Raw genomic sequence first — 21,052 nt, forward strand, 5'->3', positions numbered from 1 at the left:
GTGGACAGGTGGGGGCTGTTTTTTTCTCTGAAGTAACAAGTAACAGGACAAGAGGAAATGGCCTGAAGTTGCACCAGGGAGGGTTTGAGAAAAAATTCTTTTTAGAAGGGTGGTCAAGCATTGGAACAGGCTGTCCAGGGAAATGTTGGAATTACCATCCCTGGAAATGTTAAAAAAGGCGCAGATGTGTGGTTTGGTGTTCACCACACCATGGTTTAGTGGTGAATATGGCAGTGTTAGGTTTACAGTTGGACTGCATGATCCTAGAGGTCTTCTTCAACCTTAAAGGCTCCATGACTCTGCTGTGAACACGTCTCTGCACATCTGCTGGGTGCCACGTAGGGAAAGAAGCATCTGCTAGGTAAGGCACTGGCTAAAACCAGTTCATTTCTTGAGGAAGCTTAAGAATTAGGCAACCAGTTTAACCTAGCATGTGCTGATGTTTTTACATGCTTTTGAGACAAACATTGCTTCTAAATAAATAGGCAGGCCCCTTATTTTTCTAAATGTTCTTAGAAAGCAGTGTTAAGTTCAACATAATTTTGTCTGGTTTTGAGATTAAAAAGACACAGGCAACATATCCAAAGGGACACCAATATCTTTCTTTGTAAGCTTTGAGGGAAAAAAAGGAAAAGGAAAATCAATAATGACCAAATCTTCACGTCCTGTAACTTCTGGCTTTTAAAATTCAAACAATTATGTTGTTGCTTCAGATTCCTCCTCAACCTACATCAGAGAGATCAGAGGAGACAGGTGAGATCTTCATGTCACAGCCCCACAAAAGCACCTATTGCTCCTGTTGTCATTTACACTTCCTGGGAGCACTCCACATTTCTATAACAATGATAAGCAATGTTATCAAATGCTGCTGATTAGAAAAAAATATCTTTAACTCTTGCAAGATTACTGGCTGCTGCAGTGAAAGCCCTTTTGTTTTTCTTCCCAATGACAAATCTGAAACCAGAATATTCTGAATTGACAGAATCTGTCTATTTAGGGTATTGTACATCCCTTTATTACAAAAATTACTTTTTCCATGGACAGAAATGGTATTTAACATTTTTTCCTACATAAATGTGTATCAAATACTTTAATTTTCAAGTCCTATAAGAAAAAAATCTTATTAATAATCAAAACAATTTCTCATATAAATGAAATCAGATAAGAGTCAGTCTTTTATTCCCAAATATTTTCCTACAAACTAAGTGTAACTGATTATACCCAACTTTACTGGACGTGTAATCAGTGGTTACTATGGCAGTCTAACATATTAACTCTCCAAGAAAGGAAGAGCTTATTGATTAAAAACTCTTTTTGATTTAAAGTATTAGTCTATTACATGGATCATTTCACAGCTGGCTTGAATTTATCTTGGTTTTGATGCAGCAATTAATTCTGCTCAGAATTAAGAGAACAGAAAGATGTAGTCAGTCATTTCTGTAGTGTCTGGTTACAGTGTAGTTTGATTGAAGAGGTAAGGCTTAAATACAACTCTTTTAGCAGTGAATTCCTAGAATTCTTCAAGGCCAAGTGACTTAAAATAAAAACACTGGGTTTTTTTCCCTAGCAAAGTAAAAAGTATTGTTTCCAGTTACAATATATAGCATTTATAATTTTGTGACTATAAATAATCAGGTTCACATAATTAATCATTTTGCCTCAGAGCTCTGTTAGTCAGGATAGCTACTTTGCACACCCCACTGAGATAAAAAATAATAAAAACAGGGAAGATAGCCTTTCAGTTGCACTTAACTTTTACCAGTTACACTCTGAATACAATCACATAACTATCCCATATTAATAGATCATGTCTGAGTCCTCATCCTGAAAAATCAATGGGCACATCTTGAACACTGACAGATTTCTGGCTATTTTTCCTCCTGTCTATCTCAGGACTTTTGAACTGTATGGCTTTTAAAGCTGTATCACAGGCAGTGCTGTGTACTGCTTTATACCTGCATATAGAAACAAATAATACAGCATTAGAAAAAAATAGGATTTTTTCATTGGCTATGGGTTGAAAGTTCAAATATGAGCTTTAGATCAGTAACTCAAACACTGTGTGTTTACATATATTCTGATTATGGTAACAGCATTATCAAAGGAAGGTATTTGGGCAATGATGTCTATTTTTTTTCCTTTTGGTACTTCTAACATAGTGACACACTAACAGTACTGTGGAAGCTCTAAAAGCACCGGAATCTTTACTGGCCTGGTCTCACACCTCTTAGGTCCTACTTTCTGGTGGGGAGAAATTCTACCAACAGTAGGTGATGACCGATTTAGGAACCACTAAGGCAAATCTGACATATCCAAGTCTTTGCAACTGGATGGGATACATCCCAAGGGGTTGGAAGTGAATTTGAGGAGGTATAGCTGCTACGAAGGAATTAGTGGTTGCAGTGCTGTCCTCCAAAATGTAGCAGCTAATCTTGCTAGATGAGGGCACAGTGACTGTGTTTTCACCTCAACTTTGTTAAAGCAGCTGCTTTCAACTTTTCAGAGAGGGGAGTGTGCCTACATAATGTGAGACAGGGTACAGGAAGGCAAATATTGAAAGAGTGTTTATATTATTGCAGTAAATTAGATTATTGGAACTGACTTCAACAGAATTATACTGAAATGACAGAATTTATTTATATATTCCTATTCAAGCAGCAGTCTTTATTTAAACCTCAAATTACTTTTTCCAACTCCCATGTAGTTATGTATTTTAAAAACCTAAAACCACAGCATTACTTCTTTAACAATTTTCTAATTAGATTCACATTTTTGTTATTAAAAGGATATTTATAATTTTGTCAGTTACACAATAAAAAATGTGCAACGCTAATACAGCAGACCAAAAATGTTATGAAGTTTTGAGGTTTTTTCTCAACAGTACTCTAAAAGTACTGACAACAAAGATTTAAGGATGGGGAAAAAATAAATACTGCATACTGAATGTTTCATTTATCTAGAAACTATTAGGGTGAGCGTGTAGACCTGAAAAATAGATAGGCAAAGATCTGAGTTTGCTTTTTGTTTATCATCCTAAAATAGTATTTAATTCCTGATACAGTCTTGATGGACCCAGTTACAAGACACAACTCACACTAACATCAGTAAGTAGTCCCCTCTCATTCTGCATTCTGTTTAAAATGTTACTGACTTATGGTTGGATTCAATGATCTTCTGACCTAAAGCATTCTAAATATTCATGTATTTTATGCAGAAGGCTTCAGACAGTCTGGGTTTCAATGTTCTTGAGAGCATCTGACAGCCTGCAGCCCCAGATGTGCCCTGGTAAGTTGCTGACAAGTCACATGTGCCATTTGGTCTTCTAAACGTCCAGGAACAGCCCCTATCTCCTGGCACAGGGAGCAGACTATTGCAAGCAAATGTGCTGCTGCCAGATTGCCCAGCAAGAACGTGCCTGTGCTCTGTCTGGCCAGCCAGACATGTAGGAGTATCACAGTCTAGCTGGCAATCTGCTCACCAGCTAACATGCTCTCTGTCTGCTTTGAAAGAATGTACTCTTCTCAAGGGCACAGGGGGTCTGTGCACGTGTTCTGCCAGCACAGCTTAGATCCTTACTCCTCCTCAGCCTTGGGCACAGGCACAGCACAGGGAACTGGAGTGGGGACAGGAAAAAGGGATGCCCTTTGTCACTGCCTTTAGGACACTGGATGACATGGCACTGCAAAGTACTACAGTTTTAGCATATAGTAGACCTACTTTTTCTTGGTTTTTAAAAATTATCACTACTGAAAGAAGTTTAGACAGAATGCCATTGTTTGTGTCTTGTATGTTTGTGAAGACAGTTATATTTTTGCTTCTGAGCAGAGTATGAACGATCATGGGGAGAATCATCCAGCACCATATTCAGCACGGCTGTAAATATGGATACCAAAAATACCACTAGGCTGCAGATTACCCTAATATTAATTATGTCTCTTCAAAAGTATTTAAACTCACTTTAACAGGTAGTGCATATTCTCCACAAAAAAAAAAAAAAAAAAAAAAAGGGGGGGGAACCAACCACTAAAACTGGCTGAATTGCCTGCTGAGACTTTACACGGGCCACAGTAACCAGAAACTTCTAATACCTGACCTTCATTCAAATGGCTCTGCTTCAGCAATCCTATTTAATTTCAGAACTTCACTTTATCTCTTTATCCTTACACTTTATCTAGCATTATGGTGACTCCTTTCATATCCTATGTCATGGCTGAATAATTCAACAGCAAGTAAATTCCTTACATTTCTCTTCCACAGCCCTCAGCACTAAATGCTGATTGGTGCTTTGTAGACCTCACTAAGAAATGTTTACATTTTTCCTTCAACACCATCACTAAGGAAAGGCAGTGAGAGGGCAGAGAGAAAAGGCACTCCCTGTCTGTTCTAAGCATGCTCTCAGCGCTGGCAAAGTGCTCCAGCTGCTATCTCAAAGTATTTAATGCACCTAATTCTGAATACATTTGGAGTGCTTGCAAGCTCTTTGCTGCTAAAACCAACTCGAGGGTGCACAGCTAAAACTGCCCTGGTTTATATCTTAAATCTGTATTTCTCCTTCTCCTGCAGCTAAGACTGAGGATATTTTTTTTATTTTTGAATTTTCAGATGTTTGTTGAAATTGATATTCAGTAAGAAAACAAGAATTAGGTCACCCAGAGGTAACATATTTCCCCACCTCTCTCTCAAATAAGAGAGCTCCATTCTGTAATGCAAAGTGTATGATTGCAAAGCTTATGTTTTGGGTGTACATCATTACCATTATCAGTCCCAGTATCATTTCGCCCCAAAAACCTGTCATATAATAGGCTGTAATGATTCTATTTATTATGATGCTAGCTAAATTAATAAAAACAAAAACCCAGTATACATGCAGAACATGCACATTCCTACCTGTTATCAAATATACACTATCCTGTGTAGATTTCAGACCACACACATCACTGCAACTCAGGGCATTGATAAATATTTAATTAATTAAATGCAATGTTCATACAAGCATCTGCCTAAGAAGAGGGAGAACTGACACTGTTCACTGCAAGTTCCTTCCTTTTAGACTAGAACTTGAAATATTCATAATGTGCATGGTGGCAGTAGAGTAGCTTATGATTAGTTGGCACAATCCAGTGTATTTATTACATGCTGACTGTGTAATTTAAGGATATTTCCACATTGCTAATCCCATAACATACAATGGAGGGACAAAAGGTGACTTTCCCACCACATTCTGAATTGCTACAAATACCTACCACAGTATTTAATTCCATGAGTAAGGCAATCTGGGCAGAAACTGCTGGTTACAGATTAAGTTTACAACATCAAAATTTCAACAACTTCTCTACTCAGGGAACATTAATAATGGTGTATCCCATTGGAAGGTATTAGGTATCTTCAAAATAGTTAAGTGATTTGGTTTCTTTTAATTACTTCCTGCCAATATCCATAATTTTCTCTGAATGCTCAAAACTAACTTAAAATTCAATATAAAATTGCTATTGCTTTCATATCATCAAAAAGGAAAGATTAATGACATATTTTAGTAATCTAGTAATAAGTGGCTTTTTTCATTGTTCAAGCTACATGCAATCCTCAGTGGATCTTAGATGTATGTTAGAAAGGTATTTAATGCCTATTTTTCAGTTGCCAAGGTCAAACATCACCTAGTATGTATAGGGAAAGAGGAAACATCTGTTGGAATAATTTATTTGACTAACACAGGATTAAGACCCACTAATTTCTTTGGTCTGATACTGAATTTCAATTAAACAATACAGGTATTTGTTCAGTTTGAAAAAAATTCCTTCCTTTACTTGTGAGCACATTCACGTATATCCCTTATTAGTGGATCTGGCAAGGGAATACTATGATTTGTCATTTTTTCATATCTGCATAAGCTCTGAGAACGAATATTTCTATTTTTTGAGGTTTTCAGGTTTTTCCTAATATATGTTCTAAAGAATTCACAAAACTTTAAAACTTTGGCTTCTATGAAATTCCTCTACTAACAAGATTAGAATACATCTCAGGATCAGTGATTAGATGTGAAATTGTAAGGTACAGTAACCTTCAGCATCTAAGATAAAAGTCCCATTTAGAAGTTTTTAGAAAATATTAAATGCATGTAATGTGACTACAGTTTCTTCTAACCTTTCTGTGAAATCAGGCTAAAATCTTCTATATTAACAGTTAAAAAAATCAATTAAATTGTTTAATTTACAAATGTAAATTAATTAAAATATAGACATTTTATTTCAATCAAGTATGGAAGGTGCTCTCTTTGCCTTTCTAGGGTCAAAAGGGATTTCAACAGAGCCGTGATTGTATTCCAGATTTTTAATACTGGGAAAATATTTGCCAAGCAAAGCTCAGCTTGTTACCATTGTAAAGCAGAATCAGAATGCTTTGCCTCAAAGGGAATAGCAGAAAGTCTTACAGGAGAAAAGACATTGTGCATACATGTTCCATTCTTTTTTAGGACTAAGGGGAATGGTAAATGCAAAGCACAGTTTTACTCAGCTTGGCCCAAAAGACATGATGCTAATAGAGATGGCATGCAAGCTGACAGAACACTGAGCATGTGGACAAACCCATCATACAATAGAATTTTAAAAATCCCAACATTTATACGGCATGTGTATTAGTCTGTATCACTCCAAATTTCAGAAGCCTGTACAATTCACTGGAAAATAACAGTGTACAACTATAATAGTACTAAAAATATTACTTTTTATAGTAATGAATACATTGTTCCTGCAGTTCTTTTTTTTTAACTGCTCCACTGCTTTGTGCTTTCTGAGAAAGAAAAAAAGTTCAATAATGGGTATGTATTTGACAAATTCAATTTCTCCAGAAATACATCCAGAATATATCCATTGCCTGTGATGAACAAAAATTATTATTTGAAAGAGAGGAGCTTTGTGATTTGCAATTCTTCTTCCCTTCTCAACAGAAAGGCAGCTATTTTTAATCAGAACAAATAATCAGAATAAACAAAACTCATAGAATGGAAAGTGGTAAGGTGTCAAAAATAAAATAGCATTAAATATTGCTCGGTTAAATTGTCAAACATACTAATAAATTCTAACTTGAATGTAAAATAGAATACTACATTTACTAATTTAATTACGAAAAATGCCTATGTCAGTTGCATGCATTTATTTATTTTATTGACAGCATTGTATAAATGATGTGGGTTTTTTGTTGGCTAGTTCAGCTGACAAGTAATAAAACTGTTAGGTTAAAAATAGCATTGAAAATCTGGAAGGAGTGATATTAGGTCCCAAATATTTGACTATACTATTGCCACAGGTGAAACTGGAGCATGGCTGTTAGAAGTAAGCTGTAATGATGAAAATTGATTGTTTCTCCTTCTCCAGATAATTCTGTCCACAGCATCACCCTTCACCAATGGTTCTCACATGTCAACTTACTTCTGAGAGTTAACTTCAACATTATTTTACCCTTGTGGAAAATGATTACAATTAAAGGCATATGACAGAAACTAGCAACCTTAAAGTTACTGCTATTAGCTAGTCCATTGATTTGTAACCAGAAACTGAAAGCTATTATCCTGTCTTTCAAAGAAATAAAGACAATAAATATAACATGGTTAAAAAAATTATTTCAGACAAGTAATAACCAATATAACTAAAAGGAAGTTGTTTGAGAAACACACCTGAGTTTTCATCTGACTTCTTCTTTCACGGATTCTTGGCAGAGGTTTTCTTTCACCTTTCTGCTTGTGAGCCAAATCTAAAAAATCTGGTTTTTCTTTTTTTTCTTTCACAGGGCGACTGGGGTGAAGAGGAATTGTGAAATAAGGTACTTCAAAGTCAGCTGCAGAAAACAAACAAAAAAAAGGATTAATTCAAGATCCCAAGAGAAACCATATATATTCAGTGTGATTGATCACAGGTTCCAATATTTCTCATTATAGAAAACAATGTAATGAACCTTAAGGTACAATACCTCAGATTTGATAACTGAGAACGGAAAACTTTGAATGGAGTTATAGAAAGTGCTGCAAACACTGATGAAGGTGAATATTAAAACAGGTATTCCCATTCAGGTAGAGTTATTTGAAAGGGAGTAAATTCAGTTAGCACCTCCTTATATCAGTAGTTATTCAGAAGACCATTTATTATTCAATAGCACCTCCTTATATCAGTAGTTATTCAGAAGACCATTTCAGAATCATTGCCTTTTACATATGGCTTCCAAACAATGAGCAGACTCCAACTATTTTAGGGCTGGTGCTGGCATGCAGAGCATCAGCCTTCATGTCTTCAAAAATAACATATTAATTTATTTTCTGAAAGCAACAGTGTAAATGCTCCCAATTTTATTTTATAAATGTGGTAATTCAAGCAATTTTTAATAATTTCAAGTTTAATGTTTGTATCCAAGTCCTGCAAGATAGCAAGACATGCTGTTGTCGTTTATGTTTTAATCTGCAGCCAACTCTGTAACAACCACCACCTTCCCACCATTTTTTAAAAAACATCAAAGTTTATTTCAGGTTTTGCTTGAGTTTCAAAACTAATTTCTTTTCCCCCTTGAAGAACAGGTTGCCTTTGAACCTCAAAAAGGGTTTAAGGCTTTTTTACCTCCCAGACATTTTTTTTTCCAAGTTAAAAACTTGGACTTCTGCTAGACATGTATCTTGCAAAGGCCTTTAAAGGACTGACAATATACAGAAATCAAATAAGTATAAGCAAATAGATTTTAAAAGTCTGATATATTTTATGCATATTTATTCTAGAATGCCCAACATTTTTAAAACATGGATGTAAATGTGAATATTTACACAATCAAAATACACTAGCTACCTTTCCATAATTCTGGGCGATTGGGATGTGAGGAAACAAAAACGACATATGAACTAGTGCTACAATTAAATTTCATATTTAAAAAGCTCCATTTCTACTCAAGTCTTTTGGACTCATCACTGGTACAAGTGTCTTATAAACAATTCTTAGTATATTTATTTTTAGCAGTAATTTTATGATTTCTGTAAGTTTTAAATAAGCATGAAGTAATTGATTTGTTTGCTTACAAGATTCTACTTTGGCTGCCTGTTCATCAGTCTTTCTTTCATTGCTTTTTTGCCTGGCAGCTCTGGAGGCTTTCCAATTCATTAAGAAACGTCTTTCCATTTCTTGAATTTCTTTCCCATCCAGGGATTCTGCAAAAGAGAACATTTTCTGTGATACAAAGTGAACTACAGGATCATACAAAGTTGTAGGTAATGTGTGTTAGTTCTATATTAATTCTCTTCAAGTCCTTTTCCTTTTTCTAGCATTTTGGTAAAGAAAAAATACCCAATAAAGACTGATATCCATATTCAAGCTGCAAGAGAGTTAACATGTCTTAATTACAAAAAAAAAAAAATCTACAGTTTTATAAATTTCAAGGGAAATATACATATTTCACATTTGGTTAACATGCAAGACTTTCTATAACATTCTGCAGAAAAGTTATGCTCTTCCACAGGGTATAGATAGATGCAGAAATCCAGGTGGAGAGGGAAACTGCACATCTTAGCAATCAAGGAATTCTACTGGTCATGGAGACAGTCCCACAGATTTGCCTCTCTGAGATTAACTTTACTCACTTAGGTGCCATAAACCTTATGCTCTATGATTCATTGGTTGCATCTGCATGTTTGAGTCAGCCCAAATGAAATACCTCATGTGCCCACAAATTTAGGTTGCATTAGAGCTGTCCTAAGGCACTGTTATTTTCATTGTGCAGAAAGGTTTTTTCTTTTTCTAAATGGCCAATATTTTGTGCTATGAGAAAAACCAGTTCTGTCATTATAACTTTAAAAACAATCACCATCTTTATCCAAAAAAAGGAAAAAGAAGCAGATTTTTTTAAACTTATTTCTACAGTATAAATATTTACATACAGAAGAATCAGCTTCTTCCTTTCATGCTAAGATTTTATGCAAAATAATAATAAAAACTGCACCATAAGTGTTAAGATTAACAAATAGACTCACAACATAAGTGTGAACTGCTTATAAGTTTAAGGATTAATGTTATATGACAAATTCAAACACAGTAATGTGGGATCTGCATAACTGGCACTGTACAACAAAAACACTTTAGCAACTACTACAAAATGATAGGGGAATAGATAAAACTGATCTTTGAAAATCAGTTTCACATCTGGAATATTAACACAAAAAACTGTCTTGTAACAATCTCACCAATCATCTATTATAAAACAAATTATTACTATGACTAATACCAAAAGATAAGCAAGATGGCTTGTGAAGCTGATTACATAAGCCATTTTAGCTTTCTACATAAATTAAAAGTTCATGATTTGACATAAATATCTATAGCAGTAACTGTGTTTACATACAGAGTGCTACTCAAGAACAATTAATTTTTCAGTTGTTTCCTAAAAGACTGGGGGTTATGGGTGGGCTACTGATTGAATTTTTTACCTAAAGTCAGTGACTGTACTATAATCCTATCCTTGTACTTTGGTTTTTGGCAGATGGGGTTTCCTGTAAGATCTATTCTGCGTAGCTTTGTCCATTTTTTTAATACACCCTCCAAATCCTGCAATCGGAACAACAACAGAACATTGTGATTATGTTTCCCCCTCCAGAGTAAAATTCAACAGTAATGTGATTTGTTCAGCCAGGCCCAAATCCTGCACACAAAAATAACTTCAGTGAGACTATTCACATGTATTATGTACATTAAGAATGTGCATTTTCAAACAGAGTGGTCCACAGCATCCTCTGAATGTATCAAAATTGCACAGAAGAAACAGTGATGTTGGAAGATGCTGCATTTTTAGGGATACAGTAATGCCAGCTATGGAAAATTACCACTTCAATCTCACTGATAAGCACCCAAAGCCTAGGAACTAGCAATGAAAAAATTCGTATTATACACAGTGTCTGTTAGTGCATCCCCAAAGTCTAAAAGAGCCCTTAAGAGTATCATTGTGTGGAAGAATAAATACCTTATACAGATAAAGTACAGACGAAAAGGAAAAAAAGCTAAAAATCATGCAATCCACAGTGGACTGCCTCTCTCTTTTTATATATGTAGAACTGTATTTTACAGGAGAAACAGTAATCCCCCCCCCTTACCTAACTGTGGGTGGTCAGTTACAGTATTGGCCTACAAAGTGAAATTAGTGAAATATACCTTTCTCCATCTCTGTTTCTGTCTGCTTACCCAGGGGCAGTATGACCTAGATGAAACTACTCTGTCTTTCAAATATAATAAATCCAAGTTGAAAACATGCAGACTTTATCAGATTGGTCCTTTCTACTAGACACCTTACTTTCTGAAATACTTTCTTTCCAAAATTCCATTGAACTTTCACTCTTGACAGGTTTTCCTTGTATGTGTGAAAAGCTCAAGGAGGGATTCAAGACAATAGGTATAAACAGGAGAGAGGATTTATGTTCTGCTGTTGTAATAATTTGGAAAATTCTACTGATCATGCTGTGATGGATTCTAAACCACAGAGGGTGTAAAACTTTGTAGCTTGCTGCCAACCATGAAATCTCTAGCAATGTAGTTGTCTCTTAGCTCCTTCAAATTTAGAAACTTGCTTGGGTAACACAAGCAGGGAGGATTCTGCTTTTGCTGGCTCATCTCCCTTAGTAGAAAATCCTCCTGGAAATATTCTATCAGTTATATAATCCATGTTTAGAAAAATCATGTGGAAGAGAAAGTGGCAGCACTGCCTCATACCTCCAAACCCTATAATTTTGGTCTACTAAGGTGACGGTGATATCATCTATTGTTATTCAGTGATAAAAATGTATTTTTATAAAACTGGAGAGCAAAAATCTGGTTCTGTGAGGATCAAGACTGATAAAACAATGAAAGAAACTCTGAGGGCTAGTCCACATGAAGAAATGTTAATAATTTTTGTCATGTTATTCAGCAAAGCTTAATCAGTATGTATCAGGATAGCAACGTGATAACCCCACAGTTTAGGTGCTAACACTTAATCACAAACTAAATTTAGGGGCAAAATATTTTAGGCTAGACTTACTAAAAAAAAAAAACATTTAGCAAGTATATTTATTTATCCTTACCTAAGCATTCAGATACTGTCATTGAAGTCTATAATGTGTTCTAGATTTCATTAGAAAGAATTTTTCCAAGTAATAGTTTTGCAACACAAAGTTGTCTATGACTGAAACAAAATGTATACAGTTTAACTTTGATGAATGTATACAGAGTCCTGTAGATTTTTGTTAGCTGTTACTTACTTGATAAATGACCCTGAACATGCTTACTCCAGTGTGTGTTTATCTAAGAGCACACTAATCCTGTGCTGAAATATGATTACCCTTTCGATACGCTCTAGTTGTTCATTGCCTTCCTGTCTCTAATAAAGTGCTTTCACTTCCCAGCCTTTCAATAAGCTGTACTAAAGGGACCAGACACTCTTGTGGGCAGGCTCCGTTTGATAAATGATCATGTCATGCTATCACTTTGAGGTCTGCTACAAAATACTGACGAGCAAATTATATTCCATCGGGGAGGGTGGGGAGGGGGAAGGGCAAGTGCCTGAGTAGGCAGCTGTAGTGCTGGCAGTAACTTTCTTACCAATTAACAGTGGCCATTTAAGAATTGCCATTTGACCAGTATGCTCCAGTTTTTATTGGAAACGTCTAATCCAACTGCCCCAGCTACATCTACAGACAGCCATTTGTCACCAGTTTGATTACCTGTCATAATCTATTTGAGAAAATCTATAATTTCTCTCTTGTTCCTGACTCAATTCTAAAGCGAATGAATTCATCTTTTGTGATATCTCTTGTCATAATCAATACTGGGCAGAGGTTGAATAAATTAAAGACTTGGGAAATACAGATTTTTCCATGAATTTCTAGCTATTTTTCTCTATCTATTCAAAGACTCACACAACTCATAGTATTTCCAAAACTAATGAACTTAATAAATAAATTGTATTCTGGCTTTTTGTAAAAAGGAATAGGTGTGGAGGTTTTTTTAATAGACACAATGCTTTAAAAAATTTCCATAATTCCAACCCAAGTACACTGCAGTCTAGAAGACCTTGTGATCCTGACTAAAGCAAACCAGAACCTCAATACAATGAATAAATGAAGTAGCGAGCAATAGAAAACAAATAAAAGCCACTTCTATTAAAATCAATTATATTTTTGATAACTGACCTGAGACTTTTTGCATGTGGTAGCTAGTCATAGTTATTTTGCATGAATTCAGAAAAATTACTTGATTTTCATCTGTCTACTGTTCAGACTTCATTATATAAACTTCAGTCAAGTGAAACAAGTTCATATGCCTTGATGTCTGTTAATTATGCTAACAAAGCCCTGTATTAGCCACGACCTTAAATGCTTGAATTTATTGAATTTATTAGTCCTAATTTTTAACTATGCTGCAATCAAAGTCGCATAGGTAAGAAATCAAAGGAATATGGGTTTTCATAATAAAGTGAAAAAACTGAAATTTTAAAATAGAAAATAATTCTACTAAGTACACAAAAGTGAGAAAAGTCTACATAAGATTGTATTTCATGATTTCTTATGCCCTTCGTATCTTCCTCTTTCTCAAAGATTCCATGTTGTTCCTGCAGTTCACCAGACCTGCTCCCCTACAGCTTCTCTCCCCACCAGGTGAAGCACAGCTGGGTACAGAGCTCCGACACTTCCCTGTCATGTGGCACTGCCACGATCTCTGATCAGTGCTGGACATTCCTGGGGAAGTTCTTGATGGCAGTGATGGCAAAGCAAGAAAGGGAAAACAGGGGATATAGTGCTTTTGGCATGAAAAAGAGGTACACATCAGAGTTTTGATAACAGAGGGGCAAGAGGGAGGAGAAGGGAATGTGTGGGGAATGAAGGAGCCTTTGCTGCATATAACAAGTTCAGCCAGCAGAACCAATTAAGTGTATAGAACTATATACCCCTAAAATCCTTGCAACTTTCACAGCTTAGAATAATGTATGCTGTGAAATCATGAAATTCAGGGATGCAAAAAATATTGAAATATACTCAAAACTTCCCTCAGCTATTTCTTTGAACAGTAAGTGGCTGTATTAGATTGTTTTCCTGCTTGATGTCCACTGTGAGCTAAACTCTTATATAGAATTAAAACTGACTTTGTAAAAAATACTTTTCATGGCTTACTGCTTTTTTGAACAGTTTGGTTTTTATTTATCTAAGAATTTATATTAGTGATATGTAGAGACTACCAAAATGCAATCCCTTAAAACTCAGTAATTGTAGCTGGGAAGTTGAATATCCACCTGCATTACAATGTATATTAAACACATTTGATATGTTCATTAATTTTACATATCTGCAAAGATATGAATAGAAACACTTTCCCTGTTCCATATATTTCCAGACTTGGAGATTGCTTAGGAAACACATAGAACAGTCACTTTCAAAATATACTGGAGCTTAGTACAAGTGTAAGGGATAGCAAACTCAAATGCTAATTGTATAATTTTTCCACAGTTGTGACTATACAGAAATCTTCAGGTCTAACTGGTTTGGGTAAATCTGGTTTTCCTGATGATTAAATAATGAAATTTAATAAAGAATAAATAACATATACACAGTTACTGAATAATGCAGTCATTTTGTCCTCTCCTTATTCTGTTTCAGAGGATAGAAGTGGTTTTTCCTCTAAGATACTGAAAATGCTGTCTCATTCTTAAAATTAATTGGTTCTTTGGCTATGATAATTTTCTTTTAAAATCATCACAACAGAAGTATATTTTATTTATAAGAAAGAAAGAGCCAATATAATTTTTTTTGTAATACGTTTTATTCAGAAATTGATTCCTTTAAAAAAGGAAAGGTTTGGGGAGATTGCCTATTTGAAAAAAGCTTTTTGCTATTTGGATGTAACCAACATATTCAATGTGAATTTAATTACTCAGCAAAAGTCTACATGAATTGTATTTTGATATAAATTCAATCACAACTGCCAGCCAGGACTTCAAATACAAAGCATTATTAGTTCTGTAGTAAAAAAGAAGGGCATAATTCAACATTTTTTAATATTATAGTGTAAAAAAATGAAGAGTCCAAATAGAGTAAATTCATCTAGATAACTGATAGGTTATGCATACAAAATACTGCAATCTCCTCTTTAGTAAAGAGAATTGCCAGATTCTCTCAACAATCAGTTAAAAATATGTTGTGTTCTCAGAAGTAATAAGAATAGTTTTTTTAATAACTACTAAGCAATGAAAGTTAAGTTTACTAAGGAAATAAAATGATTATGCAAACCAGAAAATAAAGAGTTTATTTCAATCAAGACTTTGTCTTGGTGATTTCGGTTACTATTTAATCCAATTCATTTCAGTATTAATTAATAAAATTATAAATTTTTACATCCCAGGTAAATGATTCTCCATTTTTACTCTCAGTAATATTTTTATATGAGAAAAGAAAGCATGCTTGACAAGCCAGATTTAGTAACTGCAGAAGTAAAATTTGTTTATATGTATATATTTAGTGATAAGGATGAACGTGGCTAATTCCTGAACACCCATACTTAAAATAACAAATATTTACTTTAATACCTTCATATGTTTAAGTTGATTGTCGACTGCTTTAAGATAAGAAAGATTTTCCAAAACTGCCAGTTCTTCTAATTCATCAATATTGTTATTGCTGATATTCAATACAGACAAAGATTTCTGAAGGAAGAAAAGCAGAAAAATATTTTTTTCATGCCATGCATGAGTCAAGTTATAAATTATTACAGAAAATTATCTTAAAAGATGAACAAACATATGAAGAAGAAACATGCAAACACCACCTCCACACACCATACAGATTGTTTTATGTTGGTGTTCCATCTTGTCCTAAAATGTAATTTATTTTGGTTTTGAAGTGAAACCAAAGTAAGATTGTTTCTCAATTATTTCAGAAATTCTTAGTAAATACAGAATTTTTAGGTTGCTGTAAACACCTTCAAATTCTTTACAAAGTTCTGCAAGTGCTACAAACTCTACTTTTGAAGTATGAAACATACATTGAAACTGACTGCATTTTTTAGAATCATAGAATGGTTTGGGTTGGAAGGGACCTTAAAGATCATTTAGTTCCAGCCCCCTGCCATGAGCAGGGATGCCTTCCCCTGGACCAGGTTGTTCAGAGCTCCATCCAACCTGGCCTTGAACGCTTCCAGGGACGGGGCATCCACAGCGTCTCTGTGCAATCTGTTCCAGTGCCTCACCTCAGTCACAAGCAGAGAATTCCTTTCTAATAGGGAATCTAAACGTGCCCTTGCTCAGCTTCAGGCCATCATCCTGTGTCCTCTCACAACACTCCCTTGTAAAAAGTGCCTCTCCAGCTTTCTAATAAGCCCCCTCTAGGTACTGGAATGCTGATATAAGGTGTCCTTGGAACCTTCTCTTCTCCGGGCTGAACAAGCCCAACTCTCTCAGCCTGTCTTTATAAGAGAGATGCTCCAGCCCTCTGATCCTCTCTGTGCCCTCTCTGGACTTGCTGCAACAAGTCCATGTTCTTAGACTGTGGGCCCCAAGAGTGCATCTGAACTGCAGAGCTGAAGCCCATATGTGCTACACAAATGGTCTCATTTAACAGCTGGACTACACTGCTTTTCTCTCAGGCCTGATCCTACAAACCTCTTGGTATCCATACCTCTGATCCTTACTCCTTCTCTGGAACAGTACTGAGACACATACTGCACTTTGCCATTTGTAACAGACAATAGTTACAGAGATCTTTACATTTTAGATAAAAATCTAAATGTGTTTCAGTTGTTTATCTTGGGAAATACTAATGTAGTTTCACATGAAAGGAAAAAGTTTATATGTCTAGAAAATGACAAGGACTCCTAAACCAGTGAGTTTAGAATTATACAGGAAATAAGATTTACCATGATTTGGAAAAATCTCTGTTTCAGCAGTTCATACAGGAAAACTAAGCCCCTTCAAAAATTTGATCAAGACCTACATTGCAGATGGAAATTACCAGTATCATCCTCAGAAACACAGTTCATAAACTTAATCTTCTCAGTCAGATTCATGATGTTGTCATCATCCAAACATTTGCCTGTGGTAAACACAGAGCTATACAGCCTCATGATTTTACCTCTTTTATCTCTGACACCATTAAAAGACCCAGAAACAGATTAAGAAGTAAAAAGCAATGCCTTAAAAAGGCTCCAAACACTTGACACTTAAAGGATAAAATAGAATATTTTTACATTTAGCCTCCACAAAAGATGTTGCATCATCAAGAATGCAAAATTGTTTCATAGAAAACAAACAAAAAACAACCCCAAACCAACACATCAAAAGGCCTTAAAAGCCACAAAGAACAAAATCTAGACCAGGCTGCTGAAAAACATGGAAGAAATTATTATACATTATTATCCTGGGAAGATTACAGCTGTAAAACTTTCCTTTACTTTGATAATTTCTCCAATATAGAAGGAACAAAGTACCAATGCTCTCACAGAAATGACTCATCTCTATTAAAGAAAAACAGCAATGCATGTCTTGGATTACATAATCTCAAAACAGGAAAAAAATAGAGCTAGGTCAAATATTTATGATATACATGTGAACAAAAGAACTCACTTTTTAGTGAGTTTTTCATCTTCACAAAAAGAGGCTTATCAAGCCCTGACTACAGTATGGGAGATACAGCAAGAGGAATTTTTATAGTACAGAACTACATCCATTAGCAAATAAATCCTACTTTTTAACCTTTTCAACTATATGTTTTATGAGCAATTAACATGTTGAAAGACAACTTCAAAGAGATTTCCTGAACTCTTGACATAACATAACATAGAAGAACTGCAGAACTAAAACTGGATGCTTTTGATTGTGTTGTTCTTAATATCCAGGAAGAAAAATCTGTTTGTGCCTTTTTTTTTCCATTCCATTTTTCTACAGAAATACAAAAGGCAATAAATAAACAACTATACCAATCAAATCACTGAAATATCAACAAACTAATTCACTACAAATGAAACAGACCAAGAAAACTAAGTGATAAATTCCAACCTCCTTTTTAGTTAATTCACATTCTGTTGGTACAGGGCATCCACGTACTTCCTTATTTCCTCTCTCTCTCTTGATTCTCATTTTCATTCTTCATAAAGAAAAAAAGATGAAGTAGAATTTCGGGGACACCTTATAAGAGAATTAGGGTGGAAGTCTCTTGGTAGAATTTCAAATAATGCCACCAGTTGGCAAAGGAGGAAGACACAGAATTATCAACTCTAATAATTTCTCCTAAAAATACTGATCTCCTGATAATTGGCTCATTAAATTCTCAAAATATACTTACTGCCAGGGAGTTAAGAGATACTGGATCAAACAGAAGCTTTTCACCAGGAGGGAGATGTTGACTTTCAATATGTAGCTCCCTCAGTTCTCCTACTTTATCCAAACCCTCTACTATAGTGATATAGTTGCCTCCTAAATACCTACAAAATAGAACACAAAATAGATTTAATATCCTTTGAAAGTAAGAGCAAACACAAGGCTTCGATATATAGAGAAAAATATTTTCCAAGCATTTTTGAATAATACTTGGAAATTATGATAGCTACAGTAAATAACCTAGCATACAAGTAGAATATACACTTAACTGATTCAAGCAGTTTTTTGCAGTTTTATCTACCGCTATTATTATTACTAGACTGAAAAAATAAAATCATCTAAATACAAATATAAGTCAAGATGATATTCCTTTTATCACAGAACATCTCATAAAAAACAATAAGCAATTATTGTTTTCTATATGAAAAGCAAAATTTAAGAGCTGAAAGGACTTTAATGGCTACATAATTTAAACAATTTAAGTGTCATAGCTATTCTTTTTACTAGTAAAATAAATACATTCTTTTCAACTTACAGTTTTTCAAGTTTTTTCAGTGGTGAGAGATTTTCTATACTGGAAATACGATTGTTCTGAAGGTAAAGGTGCGTTATGTTTGAAGCAAAGTCCAAGTTCTGGATTTGGTTGATTTGGTTATCATATAAATACAGAACTCTCAGATTTCTACAGAAAGAGAGGTCACCCTGAAATAAACAGTAACATGCTACTTAAAATTCAGTCACTGCCTGCTTCTGGAAGCTATTGATTGTTCTTATATTTAAGTTCTGATGCATGATTTATAAATTTTCACCTTTAGTAAACATTTCTTAAAACTATTTTTCCTGGAAAACCAGAGTTATTATATATTGTCAGTTATCTACAGATTAAAGACTGAAATCTGTCATTACCATTTTGCCCTACAGAATCTGAGGACTACAGACATTACCAGCAAATACTCCACATCCAGTGTGACTTCATTCCCTTCCCTGGCTTCATCACATGGATCTCAGAAAAGCACAATTTTTTGTGTAGTTGTCTCCAGTAAACTGCACTGATGTAACTGGAAACCAGTTCTTGGCAAGAATTATTGGTTTTTACAAAACCTTGCACTTCAATCTGTTTTAATATGTTTCTGAACTCAAATTTACACTCAAATGTTGAGTTTCTTTGAACATTTTCCTATGAAACAACTAAAAGACCATTCCCCATGAAGGTTTCTGTAAAACTTTGCTGTGGCAGCTGATGAAGCAGACCCCATCCAATGGACTGATCCAATGATTAACTTGCTATGGCTGTGCATAGGAGATAGGAGTGGGCTAAATAAACCTGTTTGTTTGCAGCATCTGTTCACACAGAACAAACAATTTCTTCTTAAATAAAATCACACTTTTAGAGCAGAAATTGAAATTCACCACATTCAACAATGCAGTTGTTCTGGGCTCAGCAGTTTCAAAACTTACTCAGTATCTTGAGGGGATCTGAATTAACTCAGAACTTATTGAAACCTGTATACGTTTCCTATTATTAAACTCAGAGGAAGGAGGACTGGGTTAGGTTTGCAGGTTTAGTCTTTGAAAATGAAAAGCTCATGGATTATTTTTTAAATGAGTAAGCCCCAGGGAGCAATTAAAAAAAAAAAGAAGTATATTTTTAACCTGGCTAATTTGCAAAAGCCACTACACCAGTCCTAATTTGTTAACCTCACTCGGGTTATTTCCTGTTCCTGAACTCTCCTTTCCTTTCTCAGACTTCCTCTGAAATTTAAGGAATAAATCACACATAGATTGAAAAGATTATGCTGTGAGTTTACAAATTTGTAAAACTTGGCTTTCAATGTTTGTCTCTCCAACAATGAACACCTCATCTTAACAGTAACTACAAAACATTAGAGTAGCCAGTTTAAAAGGAATAATAAAAAATAAATCTTACAATTGAATCTATATTTTTATCTGATAAATTCAGATGAGTTAATTTTTGCACATATTGTCCAAAATCCTCTTCACTACGGTTCTTGTGACCAGCATTTTTAGCAATTAGGTCCATTGTTAGTCGAACCATGGTTCTGTAATAGGTCAAGCTGCTCTACTGCTTCTTTTAATACTGTATTCCACGTGCTCTTCTAAGTAGTAGTAAAGAATGCCTTAAAAACAAAAAGGAAAATGTTATATTACTTGTACCCCAGATCTTCAACAAAGCTTTCATGTGTACTTCAAATCTGACATAACCTCACCAACACTCTTTTCATTTACAGTAATACTATGTTGCTTATAAAATCCTACCCATTTATTGCTGATATTTTATCAAGTTTTTGGTGTATTAATAAATATTTAAAACATTTTTTCTATTTGATTTGTTGATTCAGTTCGCTTAAGAATATTATACCCCAGTTTTTTGTCTTTTTCACAAAGAAATATGAGCACAATGCTCCAGAGGAGGCATAATTCTCATACATTGTAGCTAGTTAATGGAAGCTCACAATCTGATTATAAATTAGAAAATACAGGAGACTGTAACAGGTTTTACAGGCTGTGAGAGGTGGTATTAAGCTCCAGAACTCTTTGTATATCTGCACAGCATTTTTGTCATGCACACAACTGCATGTTGTGCACAGTCAAAAACTGTGAGTTTTTCCCATTAAGTCGTATTATAGAGACTCTCACAATACCAACTTTTTTTTCCAAACTCTGGCTCATATAAGTGAGC

General features: G+C 34.8%; 1 protein-coding gene across 1 annotated transcript; it reads right to left on the bottom strand.

Annotated features, from left to right (window-relative positions):
* Positions 1-580: 580 nt before the first annotated feature.
* On the bottom strand, positions 581-20,483 carry PPP1R42 (protein phosphatase 1 regulatory subunit 42). Its single transcript, XM_063178054.1, has 8 exons — positions 20,279-20,483; positions 18,887-19,053; positions 18,317-18,455; positions 15,568-15,684; positions 10,451-10,568; positions 9,050-9,178; positions 7,670-7,830; positions 581-726 (listed from the first exon to the last, which is right to left on the bottom strand). Exons 1-8 carry the CDS (start codon positions 20,405-20,407, stop codon positions 697-699), a joined length of 990 nt encoding a protein of 329 aa, XP_063034124.1. The 5' UTR covers positions 20,408-20,483; the 3' UTR covers positions 581-696.
* Positions 20,484-21,052: the final 569 nt, after the last annotated feature.

Source organism: Melospiza melodia, chromosome 1 (assembly GCF_035770615.1).
Source record: "Melospiza melodia melodia isolate bMelMel2 chromosome 1, bMelMel2.pri, whole genome shotgun sequence".
In the NCBI taxonomy this organism is placed as follows: Eukaryota; Metazoa; Chordata; class Aves; order Passeriformes; family Passerellidae; genus Melospiza; species Melospiza melodia.

What these genes read in the sequence shown, in the direction of transcription:
- PPP1R42 (XM_063178054.1), bottom strand. Translation starts at nt 20,407, where the DNA reads ATGGTTCGACTAACAATGGACCTAATTGCTAAAAATGCTGGTCACAAG. An exon ending in ATAAAAATATAGATTCAATT is followed by an intron (nt 19,054 to 20,278) that starts GTAAGATTTATT and finishes TGTTTATTTCAG; the next exon opens with GGTGACCTCTCTTTCTGTAG. An exon ending in GAAGTCAGATGAAAACTCAG is followed by an intron (nt 727 to 7,669) that starts GTGTGTTTCTCA and finishes TCTCTGATGTAG; the next exon opens with GTTGAGGAGGAATCTGAAGC.